Source organism: Syngnathus leptorhynchus, chromosome 3 (genome assembly GCF_054491065.1).
Source record: "Syngnathus leptorhynchus isolate UIUO chromosome 3, UIUO_Slep, whole genome shotgun sequence".
Classification (NCBI taxonomy): Eukaryota; Metazoa; Chordata; class Actinopteri; order Syngnathiformes; family Syngnathidae; genus Syngnathus; species Syngnathus leptorhynchus.
The window spans coordinates 14,429,476-14,444,946 of NC_141197.1; the positions used below are offsets into that span (position 1 = coordinate 14,429,476).

A 15,471-nucleotide genomic window follows, 5' to 3' on the forward strand; every position below is an offset into this window, starting at 1 on the left:
GAAGTATTTTCCATTAAAGAATTGCATGTCAGACAGAAATGATGAAAGAGCTCCATGGTGGTGTTAAAAAAAAAAAATGTACACAATGTTTAGCATTCTCTTGAAGTTGTTTCGTCAACACATTGTAAATCGTCCGGGACGAGAATAGGCGACGACTTACGACAGATGTATAGAAACACGCAAAGATGGATGGAGACAGGAAGTGAAGAGGATGAGGCTGGTTTGACAGTAGACGGCCCTCCTGGCATGTCCCGAAAGGGAAGGAGAGTGCGGCTGAAAAGGAGGGAGGTTGATTACAGTGAAATATAGCCCAGAATGAATGGGCGGCTCTACTAAATCAGCGCTCAAAAAGTTACTACTCTCATAAATACTATTTATGCTAATAGCAGGCATGATTTAGTGGGCCTATTAAAGCATGTAAAGATGGGGAAGGCTTTTACTTTAACCTCTTGTACCTCCAACCTGTTGTTTTGCCTTTTTTTGCCTTTATTTTGAGCAGGATTGGCACCTAACGCCATTTCCACCACAGTGTATTTTTCTCTTGTTTCTTCTCCATTAATAGACGTAATTTTTTTAATTGGTCAGTCAGAAACGGGAATGATTGTCCCTTGTTACTTTTTTTGCTACCTTAAAATTAAATATTAATTTATTTTTATTTTTTTTTTGCTCCTCCAAAAATGAAACCATTTTATTGTATTTTTCAGCACATCAAATAATCGTCTCTATTTCTCTCGCTCTAGTACCGAGCTCCATTCCACCTCCCTCTGCTATGCAGAGTCTGAATGGCTTCAGTGCCAAGGTGAGCTGGGCTCCACCCACTGGTGATGTCAGAGGTGTGATTGACAGGTACGAGTTGCGAGCCTACCAAAGAGATCAGCCAGAGATGCCGCCGATCAAAACCGTACACCTGGCTAATGGAAACTTCACAGGTAAAATGTTCTTACATGTTATTTTCCCAACTTTTATTGTGAAAACACATCGCCACTGTCCTTTTCACTCACTGTGGGGTCTTCCTGACAAACGCAAACCCGTTAATGTCTCCTTGGCAAGCGCCCAGCATTTGCCGACCGTCTTCATTTGGAGCAAGACACTCAAGACTATCCCCATGATGTCATACCTTGGCATGGCTCCTTCCAACTCTCTCTCATTTTTCGATCTTTCCTCACTTCATCTTCGACAACGACGACGATGATGACGCCGTCCGCTCCTGCTATTCGTCGCCCGTCTCATCCACGCTTCCATGTCTCCGGGCAAATATGAAGATGAGCTTGCCCGTGTCCCAGTCGTTCTCAGCATCTCCCAATCGTCTCGATGTCCCCTCCCCACCCCTCGCTCTTTGCCAGACATAATGTCCATCCGTGATAAGGCTTCCTGTTAATTTATGACGGCCTCGACATCCGACTGTGGAATCACACCAACGGTTGGAAAACACAGAACGCAAATGAGGGTGTAATGGCAGTGGAGTGGGGCCCTGGCCTCTAATTGAATTAAAAGACGGGCGGCAACCAGAGAGGGAGAGTGAGAAGGAGAGAGCGAGGCTCTATCAGACAAGTAGAGGTTGACTGAGGATGAGTGGGAAGAACAGTGAAAAAGTGGATGGGGACAGAGAAAAACAATAAAAGGACACTCTACTTGCCAACTGACGTACTTCTACATAGCAACAGCGTCACAGAGCTGATGACCAAAGTACTTGGCGACATCAACCTCACGAACAGGACACACACGCAAGCAGAAAGCGTAATACATGCAGTTAGTACGTTTAAGGGAATTGGAATTTTACAGCCAAAGTCCAAAAGTATAAAAATATATATATGTATCTTTTGAATATTTTGTTTTATTAAGACACAAAGTCTTTTTTATAGGTTGTCTTTGAAAGTCACTTCTCAGTTTTAAGTCAGTGGTCCTCTTTTCCAGGCGTGTTGTCCGGTCTCACTCCGGCCACTCACTACGTGGTCACTGTAAGTGCTTGTTTTGCGTCTGGCTGCACAGAGAGTCTTAGCAATGAGCACTCTGATGTTACTGATTTGAGATCAGTCCTCGAAACTCCAGAGGAAGGTACGACCAAACACTTCACCGTAGACCGAGCACACGCACACACAAATTTGACATTTGTAAGACGAAAGAAAAAGATTTAACTAAACAGCAGAGGGAAAATGAGGATAAATGGAAGGACTAGTTAGGTCGTTTTGCTGAGTGGCACAGTGAGATACTTTTTTTTTTTTCTACATGAATCTGCCGTGGGACTAGCGTGTCTTGTTGGGGTGTTAATGTGACAGTTGGGGTCAGCGGAGATGTAGCAAAAATCAATTTGAAGTAAAAGAGGGAAAAAAAGATTACTATTGATCCACCTTGAGTCTTGAGTTAAGATACTGGACGGTGTTAAAGACAGAATATATCCATAAGGAAAAAAAATACACATGCATAAAAAAACCTCACTTCCAATTAAGATTAGAAGCATTTTTCTCAACTTAAAAAAAAATTAATAATAAAACATTCGGGATTATGTGAGGTTTTTTTAACGTTTTTTTTTATCAGTCTGGACACTGTAGGACAGCAGTCGTACAAAAAATAGAAAGTTCCAGGACCGGTGTCACATTGCAAATTGGGCGATCACACAGAGCCTGATCAAGCAAGTCGAGTGATTTCAGACACAACGATGTGCTTTTTGATTATCTACTTTTCGATACTCGGTGTTGTGGTGAAGCAGCCTCAAGTTGTCTTGCCACAATTCCGGCCTCTTCTGACACTTAGAACAAAGCAAATGTCCCGCATTGAATTAATTTGGGTTTGAAATATTTTTGGGTGACATCAGTCTTTGAACTTAACTCATATTTTAACTTTTTTATGTCAAAAATGAATATATTCATTTTCTTCATTGTCAGCTCCTGACGCTGTTTTTCTTCCAACTGCACTCTCCTCACCATCAGCTCTTTTTATCACCTGGAAACCTCCCGCAAGGTAACACAGACATCTGCATACACAGCGCTTACTTGGATACAGTACACAATTTCATCTTGGTTGTTTTTTTTCCCATATTGCGGATCATTGGCTTTCCAGGTATTTAATAGTTGGTTAAATATGTGACAACTGACTGTGAGTTTGCAGCAAATGCAGAATTCCATTCAGTACCTTGAATATCGCACATTACAGTGGAAACCCTGCCAAGGCAAAGCAATCCTAATTTAGATTAGCGTCACATTATAGGCATAGAGATGTCACCAGTATGTATTCAATAAAATTAAAATTAAGGGGTTCTTATTACATAAACAACAATGAAAATATTTTTAGTTGATGGCGCTACTACTACTAATAATAATATCCTTCACTACAGTATACTGCATACTATCTTCTGCCTATATTATTTTTTTTATCCTTTGGATTATTTTCCCAGTGTTTAAATGATAATTTTAAAGAATCTAAAAGCCACTATTTAAGACAGTATTAACTCGTGAAGAATGTTCCCCATCTGACTTTTTTGTGCCACTGATAGGCCCAATGGTATCATCACAGAGTACCGCCTCTATCAGAATAACCAAATGGTCTACAGCGGGGAGGAGGGACACCACAACATTACCGGTATGCCGAGAGCAATAATGCACGTGTGTGTGTGCGTGTGTCTGTCTGTGTGTGTCTGTGTGTGTGTGCATGTCTCAGCCTCAGGACCCAGCCGTAGTGTAAAAAAAAAAAAAAGAAGGCGGGAGTGAGGAATTGCAAAATGGAGGTTATTTGCATTTGAAAGAGCCAAACGAGAGCATCACTATTCTTACCATGGGGATAGCACTTTAAAAATACACACACTTGAAACTGCGGTAGCAGAGAAACAAAGAACACTACATAACGGCCCAATTGCCAACACACAGTTAGAAAATGTTCACATGAGATACTTAAAACGGGGACAAAACACATGATCCACTCCTGAGACATCGGATGCAAATAAAGACATAGTGAGACAGTGGTTATAAAATCCAGAAGCTCTCATAAGTATAAAAGCACACATTCTACACAAAGCAGAAAGAATGTCCTCATCTTTGATAAGAATAGAGTAAATTAGCCCCAATTATTACATTATACAGTGCGTGTGTGTCTATTTGGGTCAATGAAGGCAACAGATATATCATTCATACTGGTTTAATAATGTGTCTGATGTTCATGTTGATTGGAAGGATTATGGACATAGTAATTATGCAAGGGAGGGGCAACGGGAGCGCCTGTGACACACAATGAGAAACAACCAACCACAAAAAAAACCCAAGGAATATTTTGGTCCAAATAATCCGGGGGCTGCAATTTGGCCTGAGAGACAGTGGGGAAAAAATTCCCTCACAGGACACTTTGTTGGGTACAAAAGACATACAATAAAAAAGCAGATTTTTTTTTTTTTTTTGACGTGTAAATGCAATCTACGAGAACAATATAAACACTGCTATGTTAATATTTTGGTGACTGCATGAGTCAATACAGCGTTTTTATTTGGTGTTCCTACTGCAAGTGTACCTAATATTGTGGCTATGACGTGTCGCTTTCTTGTCATGCTTGGATTAGTTTTATGAAACGATGCCATCATTCATCCTCTGCGTCTGTTTCACGCCGCCTCGCTGTGCATTTCAGGGCTTGGCGTCTATACCGCTCACGTACTGCTGCTGTCTGCATGCACTGCTGTGGGATGCACCAACAGTTCAAAGGTCACAGTGTTGACCTCTCAGCTTCCTCCCGGCCCGCTACGAGCGCCAACTCTGACCTTGCTCGACTCGCGGACCATTCTGGTGGAGTAAGCGCTCGCTGTTGTTGACACTTTCTGAAAATTGCGACTGCATGAAGGGATGGAAGAGCGATAAAGGCGACTCATAGCTGTGCATATACTGTAGAAGGAGGGAAAGGGCAGCAGCGTTGTGGTGACCTTCTGAAGTTGTGTTTACCATGCAGAATATTCACTTGACACACTGCACTTGACCTTTCCTCTCTAGAGAGAGGAAGATAAATCTCTTACACCTTTTACCGTCCTGGTCATTTGGAAATGTCGCCGGACTTTGTGTACGTGTTTACGAGTGCGGCGCATCCACGAGAAGTTATAGGAAATGGAAAACACTTAAACGCAGGCAAACACAATATTTGGTTTCTTCCTTTTACATTATTTATTAGCAGACGCTAGAAGATGACGTTAAGAAAAATGTTTTGTGTACAATTGTATTAGTTACCAAAACTGCATCTTCAACACGTTCTAAATCTGTAAACGTCTTGGCAAATAGTAAAACTGGTGTTCCGCGGGTGATTTCGGCTCTAAATTCACCTGCTGTGGGAAGGAGTATGTATTGCCTTGTTAGCACATTGACAACAGACAGGGGTCAAAAGATCACACGTGGTCAATATTTCCCTATTATGTCTGTGAGAAAGGCCGAGGAAGACAGAAATGTGCAACATCTATGAGAAAAATGAAGAGGGAGAAAGGTGATTAATTGAAAGCTTGACGGGGAGGGGAGGAAATAGAAGGAAGTGAGTGTGAGAGACTGTGAGAAAGGTTGAGGGAGGCTCCGGGATGGGGATGAAGCAATATCAGCAGATTTATCCTCTGCCCTCGGATCACAAAAAAAGATATTTGCACAGGGAAATGCTAGCTTTCCTAAACATCAAGCTTTTTGAGTGTCGCTCGACAGAGTATTAATCTTTTAAAGAATGTGATATATTAGTCCAAGCGGCTAATTGTGTGCTAACACATGCTTATCAGTCATCCCGCAACTGGCGGAACCAGTTTAAAATTACCACCGCTTTGCAAACACCCTAAAGGGAGTTAGCCTCCTCAGGGGTTGACATGAATTTTAGAAATATGATAAATTGATGGATTATTGGTTTTGTTATTTCCTAGTCTGATTCCACAAAATACTTGACTTTATTGTTTGAAGCACTCTGAAAGGGTAAACTTGGTAACAAATGAATTCTCCCCATCATCAGGTGGTCTCGCCCCTCTCAGGTCAATGGTGTTCTGGAGTTCTATTCCATCTTGGTGTCACAGAATGGGGCGGAGCCTACCATAGTCCACAACAGTTCTAAACTTATTGAAGAGCACACGCTCCGCGACCTCACCCCTGGCACGGCCTACACCATCACAGTGGCTGTGAGTCTTTTGATTTGGTTTTCAATCCTTCCTTTCTTTTGAATCCTTGAACCTGTTTTTGTGTGTCCGCTTCAGGCTTGCACAGGCGGAGGCTGCACACGAAGCCCCTCCGCTCGGGTTGTCACTGAGGAAAGCACCCCGGAGAATGTCCCGGCACCACTGGTCACCCCTTTGTCCCCGCATGCTCTGCACATCAGCTGGACACCTCCTGATACTCCAAATGGTGAGGCGTATTTTTATTTTTTTGGGGGTAGAGACTTACATCAGTGCAATCATGATCCCCCATCCATGGTAGAACATCCAAGTAGAAGACATTTATGTTGAGACCACACATGTGGGCTAAAAAGCATGGTTGAATATGAATCATATGAATATGCATTGTATGAAGAGAGAGAGCGAGAGGGAGAAACCAGGAGACCATACCGTGCGAGAAGAGCACGCTGCCTTCCTTTGCTCCTTTAAGTGGAGGAAAAGTGCTCCCTTTTGACTGAGAAGAGAACTGCATGCTGGAGCGCATCTCCTTGCAGCCTTTCCTTTTTGGCCCCTTTTCCTCTGTCTGGTACTTTTTACTTCCATTCAATCTGTCCCGCAGCCAATTAAAATGTGCTGGATGCTACAGACCTGCTTTGTGTACTTTGATTGAGAATTGAGGCCACACAAGATTGTAGTTTCAATGCGCAATGTTTTAAATTACAATTGCATTTAAACTTATTTAGCATTGATTCAGTTAAAATACATTTTTAATTCAAATTCCACAAATTTTCACAGCATAAAATTGAAAAACTTGACACTAAATACATTATTATGAATTATGAGTTTTTATATTTTTTTGCACCCTTCTATGTTTGTCTGGCGTTGGTGTGTGAGTAAACGGGATTAGCAATGTTGCTTCAATGTTGTGACTTTCGGGTTTTCTATCAGGACTCGCCTCTATAAGTCACTCACATAGTTTGTTTTTATGCCGGATGGCCTTCCTGACGCAAACCATCACGGTTGTCTTTTTTTTATCTGGGCTTGTCACCTGCAGTGCCATAGTATTAGCAATAAACTACTTGAATGCTTTTCACATTTTTTTTCAACCAGAGTTTGAGTTTAGTCAAGAATTCCCAAAATATTTGGTTTCTTTCAAAACAAATTGTTTACCTCTGTCAAGATGAGGAAACTCTCTCTCTCTCTCTCTCTCTGTGTTTCTCTCTCTCGCTCTCTCTCCCACTCAGGATTTATGAATCCATTTCAATGTATGTATGAGATTCAGTTTTCATAACAAAGATTTCCTGTAGCTTTGACTAAAACCACTTAGCGCACAATACGCCGACATAGTCATGATGAACTGACTACAGTGTGATAACAAAACCAAATAAATGGAGTGAGGAAAACCATGTCAGGAATTGCCAGCCAATTTCACAGCTTCCAACATCCCAATGTATATTATCAAATGGTATTGCCTTGCTCGTTAACGTATGTGTAATTCCGTAATGTGTGCGTCCGCGTGCGTTGTGGATTGTGTGTGTTTTAGGCTTAATGCCACATAAGTGCTTTTTGCTCCATAACGCCTGTGACGTGTGCGCATATTAGCCAGGGTAAATTACTTAAACCTTTCCTCATCTGACGACAGAAATGTATAACAAGGGAGACACTTAATCACCATTACCTGACTTCCTCATTGTTAACAAGCTTTCAGTTATTAACTTTAAAAAAAAAAGGCAGAGGAGCGCAACGCCCTTTTCTCCATTCTCTTTTTTTTTTTTGTCAAGAAATGAAAATGACAATGGTAATGGTTACAGAGAAGTGAGATTTTGTATTATTTTCCCCTCACTTGTCCTGTCTCTCTCTCTCTCTCTCTCTCCCCTCCTTCTCCCCAATTCCAGGGGGATTTGTGGGGGATAATCCTCTCGGGGATTAGGTCGGGGCAACACGCAGACAAAGAGGGGAAATAAGCCTGTTATGCATTGGCTGCTTCATTTCCCAACCTGTCTTTATTACAGCCTATACTGATATGGGCTTATTCATACACACACACACACACACACACAAACATAGCGACACCCTCACATGCATGTGATTGGCCACATTAAGAGCTCCCCTGATGTAACCGGTGTCCACAGGGTTTTTGTGTCTTCATTTTCCTGATAGGTGTGTGTATCTGTATTGAGCAATAATAAAACCCACACATGATTAAAGCAGAGTAGACTCTTAGTTCTTACCACTGATCTTTTGAGCCCCCGCAGTATGCATTTTTATGAAGGAAAGGTACATTTGGGTGCCATTCTCCTTTTTTTTTTATTAGGTGGAGGTAATGTAATGTAATTATTGGGCTAGCGTCTATGCGCGCTTGGCCTAGTCTTGTATCTCGTGTCCGTGTGTAGTTTATATGCACACATACTTAATGGCACCAGTATGTGTGAGCAAGCGCATGGCATCGGTCTTTCTTTGGTTATTCTTTAAATCCCTCCATTGTGTTACTGCTGTCTTTGTCTTTGAATGACACGTATCAAGTCCCAGTTTATTTTCTTTTTCTTGACACAATCCAACTCTATATTTTATTTGCTTTTCGCTTCCTGTAGATAGAATGGACAGGTGTCCAAATACTTTTGCCCAAGTACAATCACCAGTATATCAAGCTTTGCATTCTTAAATCACTTTTTTTTTTCTCCTCAGGCATCATAATCAGCTACGGCCTTTGGATGGACAGTGTTCTTATATTCAACGCCAGTTCCTCCCAGAGTTTCTTTGAGGTGACGGAGCTTTCCCCGTGGAGCAGACACGTCCTGAGGCTGCAGGCGTGCACAGCGCGTGGCTGTGGCAAGGGACCAATGGTAAGTGAGATGATATTGGCTCACATTTATGTGTTGCTTCATGTTGTCAACAAAAATCTAATCTTTAAGATACTGGCTTCACTTTTTGAAAAATGTTTTGAATTGGAGACATACTGCAGATGTTGCCAAAATTCCTCCTCTGAATAAGGTTGACCAAAGTATGGGTCTTCTTATTGCAAGCATTATAAAACCTCTGCGCATTGATGTGCACGTGCGTGCTGCCGGGTGTCATAAAGGTGATCGATTCTCTCAGCTCAATAACGAGGGTCGCCGTGACGACACTGACATTTGCCGGCAAATGTCACTCCTTGCTCAACGATGCCTCTGACGACAGGCCGTATTTTGGGGCATTTTCCCAATACGGATGCTGTATCTAGTCAAACGCGGTCAAAGAAAAACAGCTGACGCAGGCGAACAAGTCAAATAGAGGAAAAGAGCCTAAGTTGTATAGCTGCACTTTTAACAGATTTTTGTTTTTTAAATCAGGTGGAAGTACGCACATTAGAGATGGCCCCCGAAGGACCAATACTGCTAGAATTGACCAATCACAGCTCTCGGTCACTACGAGCCCGCTGGACTGCACCACCTCGACCTAATGGCTATATGAGCTACTCCCTACACCAAAAAAGTCAAGGTAATTCATATATTTAAGCAGAATATTTACGTTTTCACCATTGATACAGTTGAATCTCAAATTGTAGATACTTCACAGGAAAAAAATATACTTTAAAGTTTGCACAAAATTTATGATGTCAAATTGCTATATTGTCAACTCGTCATGATGTGACATATTTTATTTCCGTTTCTGTTATTTCCTCTGAAACCAAAAAACGAGGTTGTTTAGTTTAACAATGCAACCATAACTTTTTTTTTTTTTTTTTTTAAGCTCAGTGCTTCAGCATGTTCAGCTTTTTCTGTGAGAATAAATTCAGGGCAAATAAGTAAAACACAAGAAAATGACTCTGTATACCAACACGATAACTTTGGGTGAAAGTCACGAAAAAAAAAAAACATGTTGCCTGATAAGAAGAATAATCAAATTGTTGTGGTGGTGGAGAAAAAACAGAGAAATGATTTCACCTGTGTATCTTGGGGAGAATTCGTGAGACCAAAGTAAATAAAAAACAGAAAACAAAAGTATGAAGATTGAGTGAAGAACAAAGTCAAGTTGCTGTAAAACAACAGGATGAGAGATTCCCGCTTCCATAGATGCGTTGGAAAAAGATTGCAAGTCGGAACGAAGCAACACATGACAAACAACAACAGTGGAAAGAGAGCCAACGCAAACAAGAAAAGTCGACAGAAAGGTGGGAAGAAGGAAATTGAACAAAATGAGAAAAGAACCACAAACTGGCACAGTGGTCCTTTAACTTGCACAGATTCATCAAGTCACGCACGCACACACGCACGCACTCTAGTCAGTGTTTGATCTGCGCCTCACTCAGGAACAGACAGATTAAAACGAGTGGAGGGAGGGAGGGATGGAAGAGATGCAGAAGAAAGAGAGATGGTGTCTCGCTCTAGTTCCCCGTAAGCCAGTCTTGCTTTGATACACGCGGTGCCTTCATCAGTTCACACAGGCCTGATATGTGTTTGTGTGCGTCTGTCCATCTAAATATATTGGATAGGCTTCCATTGTGGGATTTTCTGATCCCTTTTCTTTGACTATCCTTGCATAACCTCAATATGGAAACCTCTCTTTTGATCATTCCCAGTTAGTTTCGTCTCTTTTCAACCCTTTCTCCCGCCTCCGTTTCCCCGTTCCACGTGCGTATGTTTTATTAATCACATTCTCGCCATCACATGGATGACGCTAATAAATAAATGGCAGCGTGACCAAAATGGCTGTCGACGTCCTCTCACGCCGCTTTTCTTATCTGTCGTCTATCAGATGGCGACGCGGCGCTGGACGCGGGCACGGCTGCCGGCGGGTGGCTGACTTTGACGGACCTGCAGCCGTACACCGATTACAGTTTCTGGGTGGAAGGTTGCAACACTCAGGGGTGTGTCGAGAGCCCGACCCTTCGCGTGACTACGTCTCCTGCAGGTAGAGCAAATGTATAAAGCTTCTTTGGCAACTATCTGACTTTGCTTGTCCTCAAATCTCATCACTGGGAAAATTTGCTTGATCTCATTCACTATTCCCAATAATAACTTTCCATGTGCATCAACAAGTCACCTTAGTTCAAGCTGATCAGTCCAAATTGAAGGAACAAGAACACACATTTGCGCTTTAGTTCATATTAACCAAAGAGTTGAACACAGACTAAATGTACCTCGCCCATTTCTTCAACAACAAAAGACCCACTCAGGAAAAGTTCCAGTGTTCAAGTTCAAAACAAAGACATGAGAAAGTATAAATTTTAAATAGCAGACGTTTCCTCTCTTTCCAGCCGGCTTTCTACCTCTGCGCCTCTGGCATCTCTTTAGACGTCTTTAAGGCAAACTGTCTTGATGCGTCCTTGTTCCGAGAAAGAACAGAGGCGAGCGAGCCGTGCGGGAGACACAAGAGGAGAGGAGGAGGAGAGCAGGCCCAGAGAAGTGAACATAAAAGTGCATAGTTTAAAACGATTAGTGACACCTCTGATATTGTACCTGCTAACGCAGCATGAGAGAGACAAAGGCTCACTCGTGTGTATGCGTGTGCGTGTGTGTGCGTGCACGCGCCTAATAGCCATCCTTGTGCTAAGATGACTTGTGCAATCAGTGTGGTTGTAGTCGCGCCAGACCAGAGTGTTTGATTGAAGGGTCACTTCTTGGTACCCAAAGAGCGTCTCTTATTTTAACGCAGTCAAAACAACCGACGCACTTCTTTTCTCGTATTTGCATCCCGTCTATCCTCGGGTCCCCTCCTTTGCTACCAAGAGTGTGGTCATCACCCTGACTTGATATGTCATTTTCCAGCACAAATACTTTGATCACTCTTGAGAATAAAAGTGACCCGCTGAAGAGTTCCTATGTTTGTCAAATAGAGACCGCTTGTGCTGTCAGTTCATCTTTTATATGTTATTTTGGCTTATAATAATGTAGTGGGAGGCGAAATTATGTGAACTCTTTGGAATTCTAACATGAGTCCAAGAAATACCACATGCACTCACGGAGTACTCATGCTGTTCCTTTCTCTCGTCCTCCACCTATCACCATTCCTCTCTCTTCAGCTCCGGACGGATTGTCTACCTTGAGACTCAGTCATGCTACCAGCACCAGTCTAAATGTGTCTTGGTCCGAACCAGCCCGCGCCAACGCCCCGGGCCCTCTTCGCTACGGCCTTCAAATGAGGACATCACCCCAGAAAGCTATGATAAGGCAAGGTGGAGCAAAATATGTTGCATGCAAATAAATGACGTAAGATTGAACTAGATGAGGTGAAGACAAAAAGCCACCAAAAAAGAAATCGCAGAGCGCAGAGGAGACAGACGGGTACAGAACATGAGCCCGAATAAAGCGAGCGAGGCTATGCATCTGATATGTATTCATTACATGCTTCCTGACAACAAATTGCAATTTAATCCAAGAAGAGGAGGCTCTCATTCTGTGGTAATAAATAAATGACTAGGTACATGTATTATATATCAGACAAGCATGCCCTCCTCTTCTTCTGCTTTGCAGATCTCATTGTTCCCTGATTTATTCATTCATTCATCCCTTGTGTCCATCTAATGCTAAATGGCCGCTGGTCCCTCATTTATGACAAGGCTCTCTTACTTTACCCCGCTTTTTCTTCATCGTGTAGGAATACATGAGAGCCAAGCGGGTACCATGTGATTAAAAGCAATGAGGATGGCTCATGCAATTAACGGAGGGAGATACCTCTTTTACCGAACTGTTGATTGAATGTCTCGTGGAGCGCTGACAAATGTCTGTGGATTTTAATGAAAACTTGATTATCACCATTCCATTTTTTTCATACGAGTGCTCTTGCATTAATGTTGAGTTCATTAGAGGCTCTATGGATAGCTTTTCCACAATGGTAAAATTGATAAAACATCCAGGCATTATTTGTTTTCATTTATAACTGCTATCTTTTGTTTATTGAAGCAGGTTTATGAAACGTGTGCCATTGATGGTATTTGTTGGTTTGTTCACTATCAGGCTCCTGGAAAACGCGAAGGATACTTTCTCTTACAACATGCCGGGCTTTTCTCCGTACACCGAGTATCAATTCCGACTTGTGGTGTCACACACACATGGACAGACTGCAGGTGTCTGGGAAACCCTCCGCACAGCAGAGGACCGTAAGTACACAGTGATTTTTCTTTATGGATTTGGAGTAACTCAAAAAAAAAAAAGGGAAAAAGGGGAAACCCAAAGATGAGGAAGTTACTATAGTGACATGAACCGGCTGAACCTGACAGTGAGAAAGCGAGACCTGCTTAGTGTACTGTACAGTGTGTATGTGTGTGTATGTGTGTGTGTGTGTGTGTTTGTGTGAGTGACCTCGCCAGTGTCATTGTGGGCTAATTGTGGTAATAGAATCATATTAGCCACTGGTGCAGCCTCTTCTGTGAAAAGTTATATATTAATTAGTGGCACATTATTGCAGCATACATAATCATTAAGCGGCTGGGATTTGCATACGTTTGATCTGTGTGCATGTACGCAACACAAGATGTTTGTACAAATTCTAGTGCCGGTGCTCACGTGAACACAAATGCACCTTACACGCTGATGCTTTCAGGCTCACACACGCGCACAATTCGGATGTGCTATAGTGTTAAATTAGGTTCTCATTTCCCTCGACTTGGAATTCAGATTGACATTCAAAACACAAATTGTAACAAACAGAGCTATACTTGAGAGTGTGTGTCTTGGGGATGCAGCAGACTTCACAAGTGTTGGTTACATATTTGTGGGTGCCCATTATCGGGAACAAAAAAATGAAATATTGCAGTAATTTGATTTTTTGTCTGGCAACTCAAAAAAATAGACATCAAAAATATAACTCGAGATCACGTTTCATTTTAAGAGTGAAGAAGAAAACTATTGAGTGCAAATCCTTGACGTCACCAAACCTTTTCACACAAACTTAAATTCAATTGAGCATGAGTTTTTAGATGCAGTTGGTTGAGCAGCTTTTGCATATTCTAAAAATCATGATTATGGCGACCATAATCGCGAAACACACCTTCAAACACGCTCTTTGTGTTCAATACTTTTTCCATTTTGTTTAACTCCAATATAACTTGGTTGTGAACCGTAACCTTGCTGACCCATTTGTTATATATACTCTATTGTGGTGTACCAAATGTTGAATTTTTAAATTCATATAAACTATGTAATACAGGTTTCCATTCCCCTCTCTCCACATTCCTCACCTCTTCATCTCCTCTCGCCTCTGTCAGTATTCTTTACATTTCAACAGAATTCCACCTCTCCTACTTGACTGACTTGCCCTTTAACTATTTACAAGTGGCGATAGACAGAATAGAAGAAGATCAGAAATAAAGAGAAGATTGGAGTACAGAAAGAGAGCAAAGGTATAGAACAAGGAACGGCAGCCAAAAATGGGGGAGGGAAGAAAGAAGAAGCCTAATGACGGAACACAGAAATGGAGGGACCCACGTTTCCTCCTTTCCTTTTTATCATTCCATTAAAGTTTTATATCCATCTTTTTTAATGTAATTTGGTCCCTATGAATTCCTGCCGCTGCAGAACAGACAGATGGCTCCTGTGAACATAAACTCCGGCCGTGTCGGACAGCTCCCTTTCCTCTGTCTACTCGCATGTTCGCACCAGCTAAGTGATCTAAGAGAGAGTGTGTGTGTGTGTGTGTGTGTGTGTGTGTGTGTGTGTGTGTGTGTGTGTGTGTGTGTGTGTGTGTGTGTGTGTGTGTGTGTGTGTGTGTGTGTGTGTGTGTGTGTGTGTGTGTGTGTGCCTTGCTGTGTATTCAAGTATGAGTGTGTTCTAGCATGTTGGAAAGACTGATTAAAAGCGCCGTTTTGACAAAATGTTCTCAGCCTAGCAGTATTTGACAGCGTGCAGACGATTCGAGCGTATGTGTGAGGTAGTGGCCGTTTTTAAATTCACCAAATTGAATTGAAAGGAAAGAGTGAAAAGGAGAGGTGAGAGTTTCTGACACGACACAAAGAATCCATGTTGTTTAATGATGAAGTGACTGCACTAATAAAGCATTTTCATTTTCATGCTAGTCAGGCGCACTCTTTTGTCCGGTAGTTGGGTTTTCTTTTCATGCCTTATTGTGTTGAGTATCCAAAAGGATGATTAGGAAAAAAAAAAAAAAAAGAAACATATGATGAATGATTTGCTTATTGTGATTTTCTGGGAAAAGGGTTAATCCTTTAGTAGATTGCTGGTAAGGTAGAGTACGTATACCGGCTTTGTGAAAGGTTAACATTTTTAATCATCTGTAATCACTTCACTCGGTCAACAGTTTTGCTTTTCCTATTGTGGCGCCTCAACATTGTCTGCAAATCCTTTTATTTGCCCTTGTCAGCTATTTTTCGACATATATTTTGATAACATGAAGTTAGCCTACCATTATTTAAGACAGCAACATATAATATTTTTTTTTCTCAGAGAATCTTT

The 15,471-nt window shown here is 41.8% G+C and overlaps 1 protein-coding gene across 1 annotated transcript in view; it reads left to right on the forward strand.

Annotated features, from left to right (window-relative positions):
- The window catches only part of ush2a (Usher syndrome 2A (autosomal recessive, mild)), a 113,395-nt gene that overhangs the window by 46,390 nt on the left and 51,534 nt on the right, over window positions 1-15,471 (forward strand). The window contains exons 39-50 of the mRNA XM_085907901.1: window positions 741-929; window positions 1,915-2,055; window positions 2,883-2,958; window positions 3,491-3,576; window positions 4,609-4,768; window positions 5,947-6,109; window positions 6,185-6,332; window positions 8,768-8,925; window positions 9,412-9,559; window positions 10,817-10,972; window positions 12,084-12,231; window positions 13,018-13,160. Of these exons, the coding sequence (XP_085764027.1) occupies window positions 741-929; window positions 1,915-2,055; window positions 2,883-2,958; window positions 3,491-3,576; window positions 4,609-4,768; window positions 5,947-6,109; window positions 6,185-6,332; window positions 8,768-8,925; window positions 9,412-9,559; window positions 10,817-10,972; window positions 12,084-12,231; window positions 13,018-13,160 (1,716 nt within the window). The remainder of the gene's footprint in view (window positions 1-740; window positions 930-1,914; window positions 2,056-2,882; window positions 2,959-3,490; window positions 3,577-4,608; window positions 4,769-5,946; window positions 6,110-6,184; window positions 6,333-8,767; window positions 8,926-9,411; window positions 9,560-10,816; window positions 10,973-12,083; window positions 12,232-13,017; window positions 13,161-15,471) is intronic.